This window comes from Lathyrus oleraceus, chromosome 3 (assembly GCF_024323335.1).
Source record: "Lathyrus oleraceus cultivar Zhongwan6 chromosome 3, CAAS_Psat_ZW6_1.0, whole genome shotgun sequence".
NCBI classification, from domain to species: Eukaryota; Viridiplantae; Streptophyta; class Magnoliopsida; order Fabales; family Fabaceae; genus Lathyrus; species Lathyrus oleraceus.
This window is the reverse complement of record NC_066581.1, coordinates 19,358,458-19,372,265: the sequence shown is the minus strand read 5'-3', so window position 1 is coordinate 19,372,265 and position 13,808 is coordinate 19,358,458. Positions and strand designations below refer to the sequence as shown.

The window sequence follows — 13,808 nt, the reverse complement described above, 5'->3', positions numbered from 1 at the left end:
GTACAGAAGAAGATCTCAAGAAGAAAGTGTGGATGATGGCCATGAAAGAAGAACTTGATGTTATAGAAAGAAACAAGACTTGGGAGTTGACTGAACTTCCAAAGAACAAGAAATACATCGGTGTCATATGTGTTTACAAGGTGAAACTAATGCCAGATGGATCAATTATCAAACCCAAAGCAAGGTTAGTAGCTAGAGGATTTCTACATAAATATGGACTAGATTACTTTGAGGTGTTTGCTCATATAGCTAGACATGAAACAATCAGACTGATGATTGTCATAACTAATAACAAGAATTGGCCTCTGATGCATTTAGATGTGAAATCTACATTTCTGAATTTGTCCTTTACAAGAGGAAGTTTATGTATCACAACCTTCTGGATTTATGAAAAATAATCAGGAAGAGATGATGTACAAGTTGCATAAACCCTTGTATGGACTAAAACAAGCTCCTAGAGCCTAGAATCTGAAAACCGATTCATTTTTCAAACTTCAAGGATTCAGGAAATGTGAGATGGAGTATGGCGTTTATGTTCAGCATACATCTAATAACAATATGATTTTGGTGTACTTCTATGTTGATAATATATTGCTAACAGAAAGTTGTTCAAATGAGATGGTTAAGTTCAAGAAGATGTTGATGAATGAGTTTGAGATGACTAATCTAAGAAATATGACATATTTTTTAAGGATGGAGATTATGTATTCTAAGAAGGTAGTCTTGCATCAGATGAAGTATGAACTTGAATTTCTGAAGAGATTTGAGTTAATGAATTATAAGTCTGCAATTACACCCACTGAAACAAATCACAAGCTTGATTCTGATGTTGAGGGTGATGAAGTAGATGCTATAACTTTTAAACAGTTGGTAGGCTCATTGGGATATCTCTGCAATACCAGACCAGATACTTATTATGTAGTTGGAATGATGAGTAGGTTTATGAACAAACCAAAGTGATCATATTACCATGTTTTTGTTAGGATACTAAGGTTTATTAAGGGGACTTTGAAGTATGGAGTTTTATTTCCTTCTAGTTCTAAAGTTGATTCAGAGTTATTGTGCTATTCAGACTCTGATTGATGCTGAGACATTGTTGACAGAAGAAGTACTTCTGAATATTTCTTCAAATATCTAGGAAGTCCTACTTCTTTGTGTTCCAAGAAGTAACCAGTTGTTGCTTTGTCAATCGGTGAACCTGAGTATATTGCAGATGCTTTGTCTGCCTGTCAAGATATGTGGATTCTGAACTTGCTGTAGGATCTGAAGATCAAGGTGAGCAAGCTGTGAAGTTAATGATTGACAATAAATCAGTTATAAGTCTTGCCAAGAATTCAGTGATGCATGAAAGAAGGAAGCATATTGATACTAAGTTCCATTTTCTAAGAAACTAGGTTCAAAATGGAGTGATTGAAGTTGTGCACTATATAACTCATAAGTAGTTGACAAATGTTCTGACCAAAGAAATAAAGACTTGACACTTTATCCAGCTTAGGGATGGAATTGATGTTGTTAATTTTGATTAACTGAATATGATTTAACGGGTGGCATTAGTTATAATTTCATTTGAAGTTGCATTTAGTATGAATTCTAGTTTCTTTTAAGTTGGTTATGTTAGTATATAAACAAAGTTAAGCTTTATTTTTAATCTCTAATCCATAATTGAATTTCAGTCTTCAATAAAAAAATTTTTACTGTTCAGTTACACATTTATCTCTTCCATCACCTTCATATTCTTCCTTCTTGTGCACTAACAATATTGATTTAAAGTAAAATTGACAATTATCATTGACCATAATTCTTTAGTTCACCGAAATCACACGCACATCATCTTCGAATCCACAAATTTATTGCAAACCCTAATTGCAATCACATACCTTTCCGAAAGATCCAATATACCCTATTGTAGGCTTTGTTGATGTAGATTTTAAGAGCTACGCGCCTTTTCCAACATATTGTCTTTCTTTTCATATAATGAATAACTCTAATTGGCATAAGAAAACTATCCAATGTATACATATCACCCTCCACAAAAGTTTTTCTTCTCTAATATACACATAGATAAGCAATGCTCTTCGTGGATTGCCGATTTGGATCCCATGGGGCGTCAACCAATGTTAGAGGAATGTCTCCCCTATCTATCCAAATTTATGAACTTGATTTGCCTTTTTCTTTCTTGCTCTAGACGCTACCTAGACGCTGAGGCAAGAGCAACTTCTCGCCTAGTTAGAATAGACGAGGTCAAAGGTGGGGTTAAATAATGATGCACTTCGGTGTGCCCGGGTATGATTTGGTGAGTTAAAGGTGAAGTGGCAGGAAGAACTCAATCTCCTTCATGAAGAAAATAAAAAAATCATCGAAGAGCATCTATTAACCGAGAACTATTTTAAAGAGTGGAACTAAATAACAAGTGGTTTCTCTAGCCTTAGCCAATGTAGAACTGAGAAGGGTTATTCAGGAAATGTGTTTGCGTCTTGAAAATGGGATTCTCATTTGACTGTCTTGTCAAGGAGTCTTTAGAATTTGAAGTGGCGGCGACTGTTGAACTCCGCTAGTATTCCTCAATAGTACGCTTGTTTTTCTATCTACTAACTAGCCTTCCAAGAGTTGGTCGTGAACCATGGTGTTGCCTCCCCTAGGTGGATCTACCTCTCAAAGGGGAATAAATATTTGTTTCTCTCAGAGGAGATGCGGGGGTCTCAAATCTCAAATCTCTTTGTTGTCGGATCTGATTCTCCGAACCGAAAGATAAAGTGGGGATGCTCTCTTCTTGATGTGGGTTTTTTGTTACAACCGCACTTGCTACGGATCGTGGACGATTTAGGTTGGTCATTCCTTGAGTATTTTGATAAGATGTTTAGAAAGTTATTTATGTTTCTCACAAAAGACACCAATGATCAAGTTGGACGTCTTGAAGATCGGTCTCCGACTCGTCCCTGAGTCGTTTTAGAAAAAAAGGAGGAGGGACATGCACACACTATGAAGCCTAACTTAGTGGTCGTTAGAGATGAGTTAGAGATGAGAGGTATAAAGTTGTTAAGGGAATTTTTGTGTACCTAATTTGACGTCTATAGCCCCATTCTATTGGGATTCTCATAGGGTTTCTATTAACCCTCATTCTTTAGTCTCCATTTAGACCGTTAATACTTTTAAGTGCTGAGATATAATTCATTTTGTTATCTGACGGTCTTTCTTTCCTCTCTTTTGATCAGATCAAGTGTTTTCTTTAAGACAGACCCAAACCTACTTACTAGGTCCTAGAATCTTATGTTGGATGAATGATATTTGTCTGCTAACGTCATTGTTCTGACATCTCTTTGGCCATACATATCTTCATCTAAAACCTTTGTCACTTTGTGTACTATTTCTCCATAAGACATCTGTTAGGGCCAAGATTGGATAGGATAATTCTATAACATATTATCTGGCAGGATGGAATTGAGTAGGAACAATTATAAAAAAAAAAGTGAGAAAGTCAATCATCCATATATTCATCGCAACCAAAAATATCCATCATTGTTAAAAAAATACGATAGTGGGGTCATATGACAATTATTTATGCTATTTTAAGTAATTGATCCAAATCTCCAACTCAAAATCCAAAAATCATAGTTGCAAAGGTATCTTCCAGCCCTCCAAGTTACCCCCTAGCCAGCTACAAGGGTGGATATGCAACCATGTAACCTACATGTCATCTTTTCCTTCTTTTATGTTTTGCTTTTTTATTGTGTTAGTTGTTTAGAATGTATGTTGTTTCACTTTGAGTGAGGATAAGGAAAATGGTTGGTTGAGTTTGTGATTTGGATGAAGACATCTTGTAGATTCACACTAATTGAACTATATGATTCTATTAACCTATGGTTCTGCTTATTATGAGTCACAATAGTTTAGTGTCTTTTATCTACTTTCTAGTATTGTTGTGTTTAAATGAAATATTTCATGTTTGGAGAATGAACAAGGACCATTCTTGTAAATAACAAATATTCAAGGACTAAAATTTAAATAAATTTTAATAGAGACTAAATATTTAAAACAACAATCCTTTTATCATCCTCATCAATGTAGTTGTAGTAACTATGATCATTCTTACAACGATCTATACTAAAATTCAACTAAAATTTTAGTATAGACTAAACTTTAAAAAATCACAATTTTATAGAGATGGTCAAATTAAAACCAAATTCAAATTCCATATTACAAGAACACATTGCAAGAGGTGTCATGTGGTAGCATCCATTTCCATGATGGTGCTAAGGTTAATCGGATTCATGTATTTTTTAGTACCCGACATAATTCGTTCCACGATAATTTTGTTCGCCTTTTCGGATGGATGAAATGGATCCCAAAATGCATACAACTCTCGGTCCGGACATAAATTTGAGATTGGTGTGCACAAACCAATCCCATTGTAAGGTCCTTGTCCACAACAAGCAACTCTTGATGTAGTAAATCCTGTCCAACAATGTACACATGTTAGACCATATATCATCTCTTCGGATACAAAAATTTCTAGGAATTGAAGTGATTACCAAATGCTTTGGGGTCATTGACGAAATCGCTATGCATTAGTGCAGTATTTGCAGCGATAAAAACATCTTTGCCAATTTTCTTGTTGAGACCTTGTACCATGTGGTTTAATTGAGGATTGTACAATGTTGCAGCTCTTTGAAGTTCAGCAGAACATCCTCCATCTGTTCCGTGCATCGCCATTTCGGCTGGAACACATCCTAATGGTCCCGTGCCCGTCACAAGAACTCTACGAGCTCCTAGATAATATAGTCTCTGCAAAAAAAAATAACGGATAGTTTATCGCTTATAATGACCGATTGTTGATAAATTTGTTTAAGTGTTTTGGTAATTTACCTCTAGAAGTTTGCGATACTCTATGATGAGGAATTTGACATAACCTTGTAGCGAATATTGGCGAGACCTTGCGGAATAAGGCACCAAATAGTAATTGTTTACAAAATCGTTACCACCAACGGTGATGAGGACCAACGATTTTTTAACTAACGTCCTAGTCCGGGCTGGTCCAATTAGAGAGGCGGCTCGCCGTTGGTACTCTTCGAAGTAATCTAATTGTCTATACATTCGGATTATGTTTAGCTGCAAATTAAAACTATGTCATTAGTCATCATTACCATTAACCATATTTTACATTTGATCTGATTATATACATTGTAGTAGCTCGCAAACTTACAAATTGAGCTCCGGTATCGTTAAGAATGCCAATACCAGCCGAAGCAAAGTTTGCTCCGGCTAAAAGCTTCTCGCCTCTTAGCCGCGGACTCAAGTATGGCAGCACAGACTCAGCACCTAGTTTTTGACCTAATAACCAAACCAGCTAGGTTAGTAGCGAAGATGAGAGAAATACGTAAAAATTGCATGCAAATTTTGAATACGTGATTGATGAAATTCAAAAAAGATACTTAATTTTATCGAAAGTAACTAAATTCTTAAAATTACACTTAAAAATGAATACGATACTTAACTGATAAGATCGGGAATATTGAGACCATTAGAAAATCGACCAGTTGGTCTACCGGTCGGATAATCAATACCATAAGGAGGAGAATCGGCTCTTGCAGTAGTGACCAAATAATTGTTATTGCCACTATCAACAAGTGAATCACCAAACACAAAGAAAGCCCTAGGCTTGGCCTCAGCTCCAATTGGAACAATGACTCCAATTACTAAAACTAGACCAAAAGATATCATCAAAGAAACAAAACTTGAAATTTTTTCCATTTTCATTGCGTTATTAGAAGATGAAAATAATGAACTTTTTGAATGTTGTAATGGACACATCAATTCAACCCTTTTTATAGTTACATTTTTTTTCTTTCAAATCAATAAAAGAGTGAGATTTAGGCAGAATCAAATGAACTTTTAGGTGGAATTTAATTGAAATTGATTGGTTGAGATTATAGTTTTCTAGTTATGAAAGTACATTACATGTGAGAATTGGGTGAATGAAAATGCAATAGGAAATAATTTCGCCGCCCAAAAGTATAGAAAAAAATAGGGCATGTTTCCTATGGTTGACGCATGCTTTTAATACAACCAATAAAACTATAGTCTTGTCATGAATTATTGAGTTTTCTAGTTAAAGATTACGGTGAAAATCGCTTTATACAACTTATTGGCAGTTTTTCAGTTGCCATATTGTCTGTCACTTTTAATTTTTTTTCATTGTTGGAACTAGTGAGTTAAGATTATGGATAAGAACTTGGGAAACCACTTTCTTAGTGCTTGTAGAGCACATTTTCCCAACTTAAGCCACATTTACGAGGTTATTTATAGGATATTATCATGTCCATTTTAAGTCTTTTGAATCTTTTGTAGTCTAGTTATGATTTAATTGTGGCAAAACAAATAAAAGGTATTGTTTGATCAGGATTTAAAATGACAATTTTTTATGTAATTCATCTTATACACTTTTAAATGGACATTGTATATTAGATATGCAATTTATTATAGTTTTGCTTTTGTAAAATGTATTTACTAGATGGCATAATCTTAATGATGGTTAAAAACTATGTTGGACTTTTTAAATTTTTTAAAACATAGTCTAAAATAGTTACACATTTAGGAGTTGATCTAAGTCAGACTCGAGATAAGTCAGACTCGAGAGGAGACTATCAGGATACGATGGGTGGAATTGTTCTCCCAGAGTATCTCTTTAGTGTTAGAGTTTTGCTACATGTCTATTTAATTATCTTTTGTATTAATAGAGTCTTTCGCTATTAGATCATTACACATCTCTTACTTTATAGAATTGGTCATTTTTTATTAAAATATCTTTTGCAGGCATAAATCAGGCCTTTGACCAAAAGTCAACTAAAAATGATTTGAGTCAGAAAGTCAATAACTTGAATAAAAAATGTGATTCAAGTTAATTTTTTGTCTGACTTGAATCACAAGGTTTCATGTTTCTTGGGATTTTAATTCGGAAAACGTGACTTAGGTCACATGCATTCTTGACTTGAATCATAAGCAAAATTCTGAATTTGGTTTTGGGGGCTCAAATTGTGATTCATTTCAAGTCCTCGTATGACTCGAATCATGAGGTACGTTGACTCGAGTCACAATTTTGCTTGACTCGAATCATGACAGATTGTCTTGTTTTATGATTCAATTCAGGAAACGTGACTCAACACAAGCTTTTTCTTAACTCAAATCACATGACTCAAGCCATGAATCAAATCAAACACGTGAAAACAAAATTCTATCATCTTGTTGAAGGTGACAAAAATACATAAGAAAGGGGTTAAATTGTGTATGTTAATTCTTTTTCTACTTCTGAAAAACAACTTCAGAATCTTAACAAGTTTAGAGTCTGATATCAGAATGTTAATAGCAGCGGAAAAATAATATTCAGAAGCAAGTAGTAAATCAACACACAAAGTTTATCATGGCTCCTCTCATAAACTGGGATTAATCCACTCCCATTGTGCAACAAGAGATTTTCACTATAATTAAACTGATTACACTTTGCTCGAGCAAACTATCAAGAGAGTTCAACTACTCAATCACACTAGACAGAGACGTTTGTTCAAGCAATCCAGCAAGAGACTTATGCTCAAGCACATAGGCAAGAGGCTTCCACAACTCAATCAAACTAGCAAGAGACTTCCACTGCTCAAGCAAACTAGCAAGAGACTTCCACTGCTCAAGCAAACTAGCAAGAGACTTCCTCTACTTTAAACAAATAGTTTAGTAGAAAAGATTACAACTATACTTTGATGAACAATCAGAAGTATAGAAGTGTTACAACAACCAAAATGATTCTTAACACTTAAGATTTATTAGATATACAAAGGTAAGAAATCTTAAGAGCTTGTGCAATAAACAAATAAAACTTTAGCTCGAAGTTTGTACTTAATGTGTTGTGTTAGATTGTTTGATAGTTGTTAACCTTCCTTCAAATCTTTAACTCCCTTTTATAGAGGCAGAAAAAGAGTCGTTAGAAAGTTGTTTGCACATGTGATCTTTGAAATGCAGCAGCTCCAAGAGAGAGACGTTGGAAGATGAATCCTATTAAGATCTTCAACCAATGTGTAATAGCATAGTCCACTGCCTCTTTTTTATACTGGGTATAAACCATACGATGGGGAAGACTAGAAAAGTCACATCAACTTTCCTTGATCCTTGCATTAAGATAATCTAGTTAACTTTTTCCATAAGTATGATGTTGATAAGATAAGTCTGTTATGGAGACAGAGTACGGACAAGAAGCTGAGAACCTTAAGCTGGGGTCTTCAGAGTCTGAGTTGTCACCAGAGGCATGAATATCATGATCAGAGTCCAAACCTTCAGAAGCTGAAACACCACATTCAGATCCTTCAGTAACTAAAACACCACTTTTAAAGTCATCGGATTTTGATCCATCAAAATTTGAGACATTCAACTTCTCTACATATGCTTTCATCAAGGTCAATTCTGAGTTGAATTTAAGCTAATGATTTTGCACACTTGAACTTATGTCAGTATACCCAATTGTTCTTTAAGTACTTTGTTATCATTAAAACCCAAGAGATGTGAAATTTTTTGTTCCAACAATATCCTTTTTTTTATAATGACAAACAAAGGTATTTAAGAATAACGGTTGGTCAGTTTAACTAACTTGACAACATTAGAGTCCGAGGTTTGTAAGCTCCCTCTTGAGTCTACTAGTTCAAATGTTGAGTTTTGTAAACTCCCCCTAAGTCCTATCCAAGTTAATTAAACTTATCTTGATAGCCTAAGAAAATAATGCTCAAATTTAAGCATAAAATGAGCTCTCATGAGGGTTTACGTAAATAAAAGCATTTCAAAAATACTTTTATCCTCTTAAATACTCCAATGATTTTCTCCCCTTTTTGTCTTCAACAAAAAGTGAATAAAAACATGTCAGCATAGAGAGGGAAAAGATACTTGAGAAAAAACAAATATGTGGGAAAATTTTAATTTTGATAAAAATGTATAAAAACAACTTTTGCATTTCCCAGAAAATTAATCTTGGTTTTCAAAGGAGAGAAAAATGGCTTATATTGGTTAAATAAATCTCTTCACTTCTCAAGATGGTCAAACACATGTCTTCAATTTCCAGGAATTTGAACCATGGGAAGTAATCATCGCAATAAAGAGCTAGAAGACCTAGAGAATCTTTAAAGAGCATATGTGATTTAACCCCTATAAGAAACTTAAGAGACACTCAAGATCCTCTATAAAATCATGCATTCATAGTCTAAATCCCCACATATTCATCTAACTCTTTTTCTTCTCAACACCATGAGTACTCCTTCTGAAGATACCAAAGCCCTTATTTCAACAGAGACCACGGTGGTGAAGGAGACTGGTATCACTCTAGAGCACCACCAAGTGAAGAGTGAAGAAGACGGCCTTCTGGGTCAACCACTACCAGGGAGGTACTTAAGGTGAGAAAGTCTTCAAAGAATAAGAAGACATCCAAGAAGAAGAAGAAGGTGCCAAAGAAACTTGTCTATTTTTACTCTGATGAAGATGATAAGGAGCCATATATAGAATGAGAGAATGCATTCATTGCACGAGGATATAATGATGATTTAGATGAGATAATGTAGATCAATCCTCTTGTAAAATTCTTCCAAAAACTAATGAAAAAATAATCGCTTTCATCTGTTTGAAATGACACTCTCTTATATATTCTCTTGATTCCTTTTGAATGATCTAACTGTTAGAGAAGTTAAAAAAATATTCAACCCATTAAGCTCAAAGTAAAATAAATTGTTCTTAATTTTACTAGAAAACATAAAGATTCTCAAAGAATATAACTCAAGGTATAAAAACACATAAGCAAAATGAGACAGAAAGCAAAACACATATAATTTCAAGGAAAATTAACATTAAATAAAATCAATTCAAGAATATGAATAAAGAAAAAACAAAACAGGTTCTAAATCCTAAGCCTATGGTTTCTTTAGAAGATCCATAACAACTTTCAGATCATCACCCATAATGTCTTATCTGTCATTCATTACCGTCATCATATCATCCATTTATGATTGCTTGATAGTCATGACTTGTTGAGTAGCAGCAACAGAGGCCAACTTTGCTTCTAAAAGCTCTTGTCTTTTACTAGAAGAGGCAACAGATTCTGAAGTGAGATCCTTCAGACTCTAGAAGACTGATGCAACGGAGGTTGTGAGAGAATCCCACTTAGCAGTATAAGCTATTAGGTCAGACACAACGGTTTTCTCATCAACCAGATTTTGCACTTTATCAAAAAAGATAGTTTTGATTTCTTTCAGGTTGGCTTGGATAACTGGTGGAAGAGATGGAATTTTAGCCAGTGAAGGGCCATAGGATTGGTTTTCTTGGACAATTAGGTTTAGGAAAGTTTCTGGATGAATTAGGTCAAAAGATATTTGTTCAAATTCAATTCTAGGTTCAGATGCAGATTGAACTAGAGATAGATCCTGAATAATTTTTCAGTCTCAATATGGGGTTCAAATGCAACTTATACTTATAATTGAGTCTGAACAGGATTGGGTTTTTTATGAGGTGTAGATTTGGGTGATGGTTGAGGTGGTTTAGTTTCTGGTGGAGAAGTAGGTTATGGTTGGATAAGGGTTACATGTTCGTATTCATTTTGAATAGATAAATTATTTTGTTCAAAATCAAAACATGATTGGTTAGATGGTAGGTCTCGAGGAAAGAAGGTTTGAATATGAATGGATTAGACATGTCTAGTAAAGACAGGTGAAAGGGTTACATATTTGAGGTTAAGGTGAGCATTGAGCTCAACTTCATCATATTCTGACTCAAAACTAGAGGAAGTTTTCCCACTATAAATACATATGGGTGGTTCAAGCATGGCGTTCAGAGGTGATATTTGTTCAGAAGATGAAAAGAGTGTTACTTGTTTCTAAACATTTGTGGATTCACCAATAGGGGATGAGGTGTGCTTTGGATATTGGTTGGGTGAGGGATTTGGTGAAGGTGTAGGTGATATGGGATTTAGGGTGGAATAATCAAAACCATCATTCAATATAGAGTTTAGATGTATACATGTCATATCAGATTTCAAAGCATCTAAAGCAGTTAGATTCTCTGCGGCAATAAATTCTTTAGGGAAACCAAAAGCTTCAGCTTCAATCGTTTTTAACCCAACAATGACTACAACAGCCTGGACCTCAGCAATCTCCAGAACATCTCTATCAACAGTAGCTTCTTCCAATAGAGCATTAGAAGTTTCATGATACTTATTTGCATGATCCAACAAAGCAAAAGCTAATATTTGAGCACCCCTGAGAACAAGTTCAACAACACTCTCCTGAACTGCAACATATGCACTCAATTTCCTTCTCACCAAGGATACACTAACATCCTTTTCTTCCTCCTACCCTTTGATATCAGTAGGAATAACCATCTTTATTAACTTCTTCTTCTTCTTTAAAGGAGCATCACATGAGAAATTAGAAGAAGATTCCTTCTGAGGAGTTCTTCCATTTTTGATCTTAGAGGGCATTAAGATAATGGAAGTAACAACGTCTTCAACTTCTTTCTCAATTTCCTTTTTCTTCTTAGAAGGCTTCTGAACACTTCAGCAAGCTTATTAGGCAAGTCTTTGTATCTCAGAACCACACCTTCTTCAAACGCTTGTTGAATGTATAATCTAATTACTTCAGGATTGTCCATCTTGATAATGACATGATAATCCTCGAGATAATCAGGATTTGTACATTTAACTGAGAGAGACACTTTAGAAACCACTGTTTCACTCTTCTTTAGAAGCTTCATGTTGGCTAGAACAAAAGCAAGCAAAATGTTTCCATGGATCTCTTCCAAATGCTCATTATCAGAACAATTTTAAGGGCATCAATCAGACAACCCTGATAAAATAGTTTAGACAAAAGCCTAGCATATGGCATATTCTTCTTGTGATGATTCGTGCTCTCTTTGATGGACTCACATAGATGATTGAAGATGTAGGCAAAGAGATTGATTTTCTCTTTGTTTTCCAAGTAGAATTTAAAGTTCTTGTGATCCCATGAGATTTGATCAGTGTTTCCTTCTCTAAGGACCAGACAACCAATAAGAATTTTAAGCATAAACTTGAATTTATTCTTCACATTCTTAACCTTTCCAAAGTCAGAAGACATAAATCTTCAAATCGTTCAAACAATTTTTTTTACGGCTTCAGCTGGAGGATTGTTTCCTTTTGTATTAAAAATAAACCTTCCAGAGTTTGTTACCTTCAATAGCTTAGTAACCGTCTTCTGAATGATGATTACTTCAACACCCATCACTGTTGATATAATCTCCACTTCTTCAAACTTCTTCAAAACGGTAACTTCATGACCATTAAGCTATGGATAAACTTAACATCAACAAAACCAGAGTCGCCACCGCACTTTTATTGTTTCCAAAGGAAAAGGGAAAAGTACGAACAAAACCTAAAGATAATAAGTTTTCAAATCAAAACTAATAAAATGCCAGAGATTACAGGTAAGGGGGTTGGTTACCCGGAGGGAAGGTGTTAGCACCCAAAGTGTCCTAGGTACTCCTAGAGAGCCCTTTTTTATGTGTGTATGTGTTTTTGGTATAAAAGATGTTTGAAACAAATAGAGTATGGGGATGAGAAAAGAATTCATTTATTATATTTTTGTGTTTGACAAGGCCTTCATACTTGTGCCTACGTACCAACATAAAAATGAGGGATCGAAACCTCGTAATTTGTGGTATCAATTTTAAAATGAGTGGGTTGCTTTTAATAAAAGTTTAAGTTTAAAGAGGCACAAAAGGGCCCAGGAGTTTGAATGGGTGTTAGCTCTTTTTGTCTTTTGAAATTTTAAGTCAATATTGTTAAGTTTATTTACAAGTTTTGATTAAGAAAAGAGTTTAAAAATGCAATGACATAAGACCAAAGTTTCTAATTTGCAATAAAGTCTAAGTTTTGAAATCACAAGTGAAGAAAGTTCTTGAAAAGGGGGAGAGATTTTGAAATTTAAGAAGTGGGAGGAGATGAAGAGACTAATCCTAAGCATAAAATTAAAAGTTAAGAGTTGAAAAGATCTGACCAATGGGATGCAATCCAACAGACAAGAATGTCATATAGAAAACCCACTTTCCCTTTGGACTTTGAATCAAGTAATAATCAACAAGCAATTAGCTATATCAGACGTCATGAAGATCAAGGCATCAAATAAAGATAGCCACATCCAAGCAAGCAATTCCCATAACTAGCAGTCTTCTTTGTCTTCTCATGTATTAGATGAAATACTCCTTGATTAACTCAGAATAAGGCATTAGACACAAGGTCAAAATAACAGTTACATCAAGACCATGTGGCAGATGAACTCAAGTGGATACAAATACTTGCATCAGATGAAAACCCAAATCACAATAACCTGGTCTCAGAAATGTTGGCATTGGCCGAGTCCTTTTTGCATATGGAATGTTGCCTAATTTTAAGTCCAAAATCTCAGATCAAACCCAACAGTCCACCAAACATTTTTTAGGGTTTTTGTTGTTTATTAAGTATTTTAAGGTCCTAAGGCCACAAACACAAACAAAGTACACAAACAAATATATACAATCACAATATATGGCTCAAATGAGCAAAGTGAAAATGACATAAACATAAACAAATTAAATGCTATGTAAATGACAATGAATGGTAAATGACTTGTAATTAAATTGCATAAAGATAAATGACTTGAAAGTAGAGTAATATTAATACAAGTTAGCCAAATGTTAGTTGATTAGATGTTAGTGATGTTTTGCTTTTCAATTGATTAAGTCATTCTTTGGAGAATACTTAACCATCTATTCACAAGCATGAG

The 13,808-nt window shown here is 34.5% G+C and overlaps 2 protein-coding genes across 2 annotated transcripts; one reads left to right on the top strand and one right to left on the bottom strand.

Moving 5' to 3' along the window:
- Positions 1 to 516: 516 nt before the first annotated feature.
- Positions 517 to 1,394, top strand: LOC127129433 (uncharacterized mitochondrial protein AtMg00810-like). The gene is made up of 2 exons (XM_051058618.1): positions 517 to 956; positions 1,214 to 1,394. Exons 1-2 carry the CDS (start codon positions 517 to 519, stop codon positions 1,392 to 1,394), a joined length of 621 nt encoding a protein of 206 aa, XP_050914575.1.
- Positions 1,395 to 4,042: 2,648 nt separating this feature from the next.
- LOC127132178 (GDSL esterase/lipase At5g18430) lies at positions 4,043 to 5,815 on the bottom strand. Its single transcript, XM_051061070.1, has 5 exons — positions 5,493 to 5,815; positions 5,201 to 5,328; positions 4,864 to 5,106; positions 4,530 to 4,782; positions 4,043 to 4,452 (listed from the first exon to the last, which is right to left on the bottom strand). Exons 1-5 carry the CDS (start codon positions 5,806 to 5,808, stop codon positions 4,220 to 4,222), a joined length of 1,173 nt encoding a protein of 390 aa, XP_050917027.1. The 5' UTR covers positions 5,809 to 5,815; the 3' UTR covers positions 4,043 to 4,219.
- Positions 5,816 to 13,808: the final 7,993 nt, after the last annotated feature.

Bases quoted from the DNA above. Each gene is read 5' to 3' on its own strand.
- LOC127129433 (XM_051058618.1), top strand. From the start codon at position 517: ATGGAGTATGGCGTTTATGTTCAGCATACATCTAATAACAATATGATT. The intron at 957-1,213 runs GTGATCATATTA...AGTATATTGCAG, and splicing joins AGGTTTATGAACAAACCAAA to ATGCTTTGTCTGCCTGTCAA.
- LOC127132178 (XM_051061070.1), bottom strand. From the start codon at position 5,808: ATGTGTCCATTACAACATTCAAAAAGTTCATTATTTTCATCTTCTAAT. The intron at 5,329-5,492 runs GTTAAGTATCGT...TTTGGTTATTAG, and splicing joins CAATATTCCCGATCTTATCA to GTCAAAAACTAGGTGCTGAG. The intron at 4,453-4,529 runs GTAATCACTTCA...ATTGTTGGACAG, and splicing joins CAATGACCCCAAAGCATTTG to GATTTACTACATCAAGAGTT.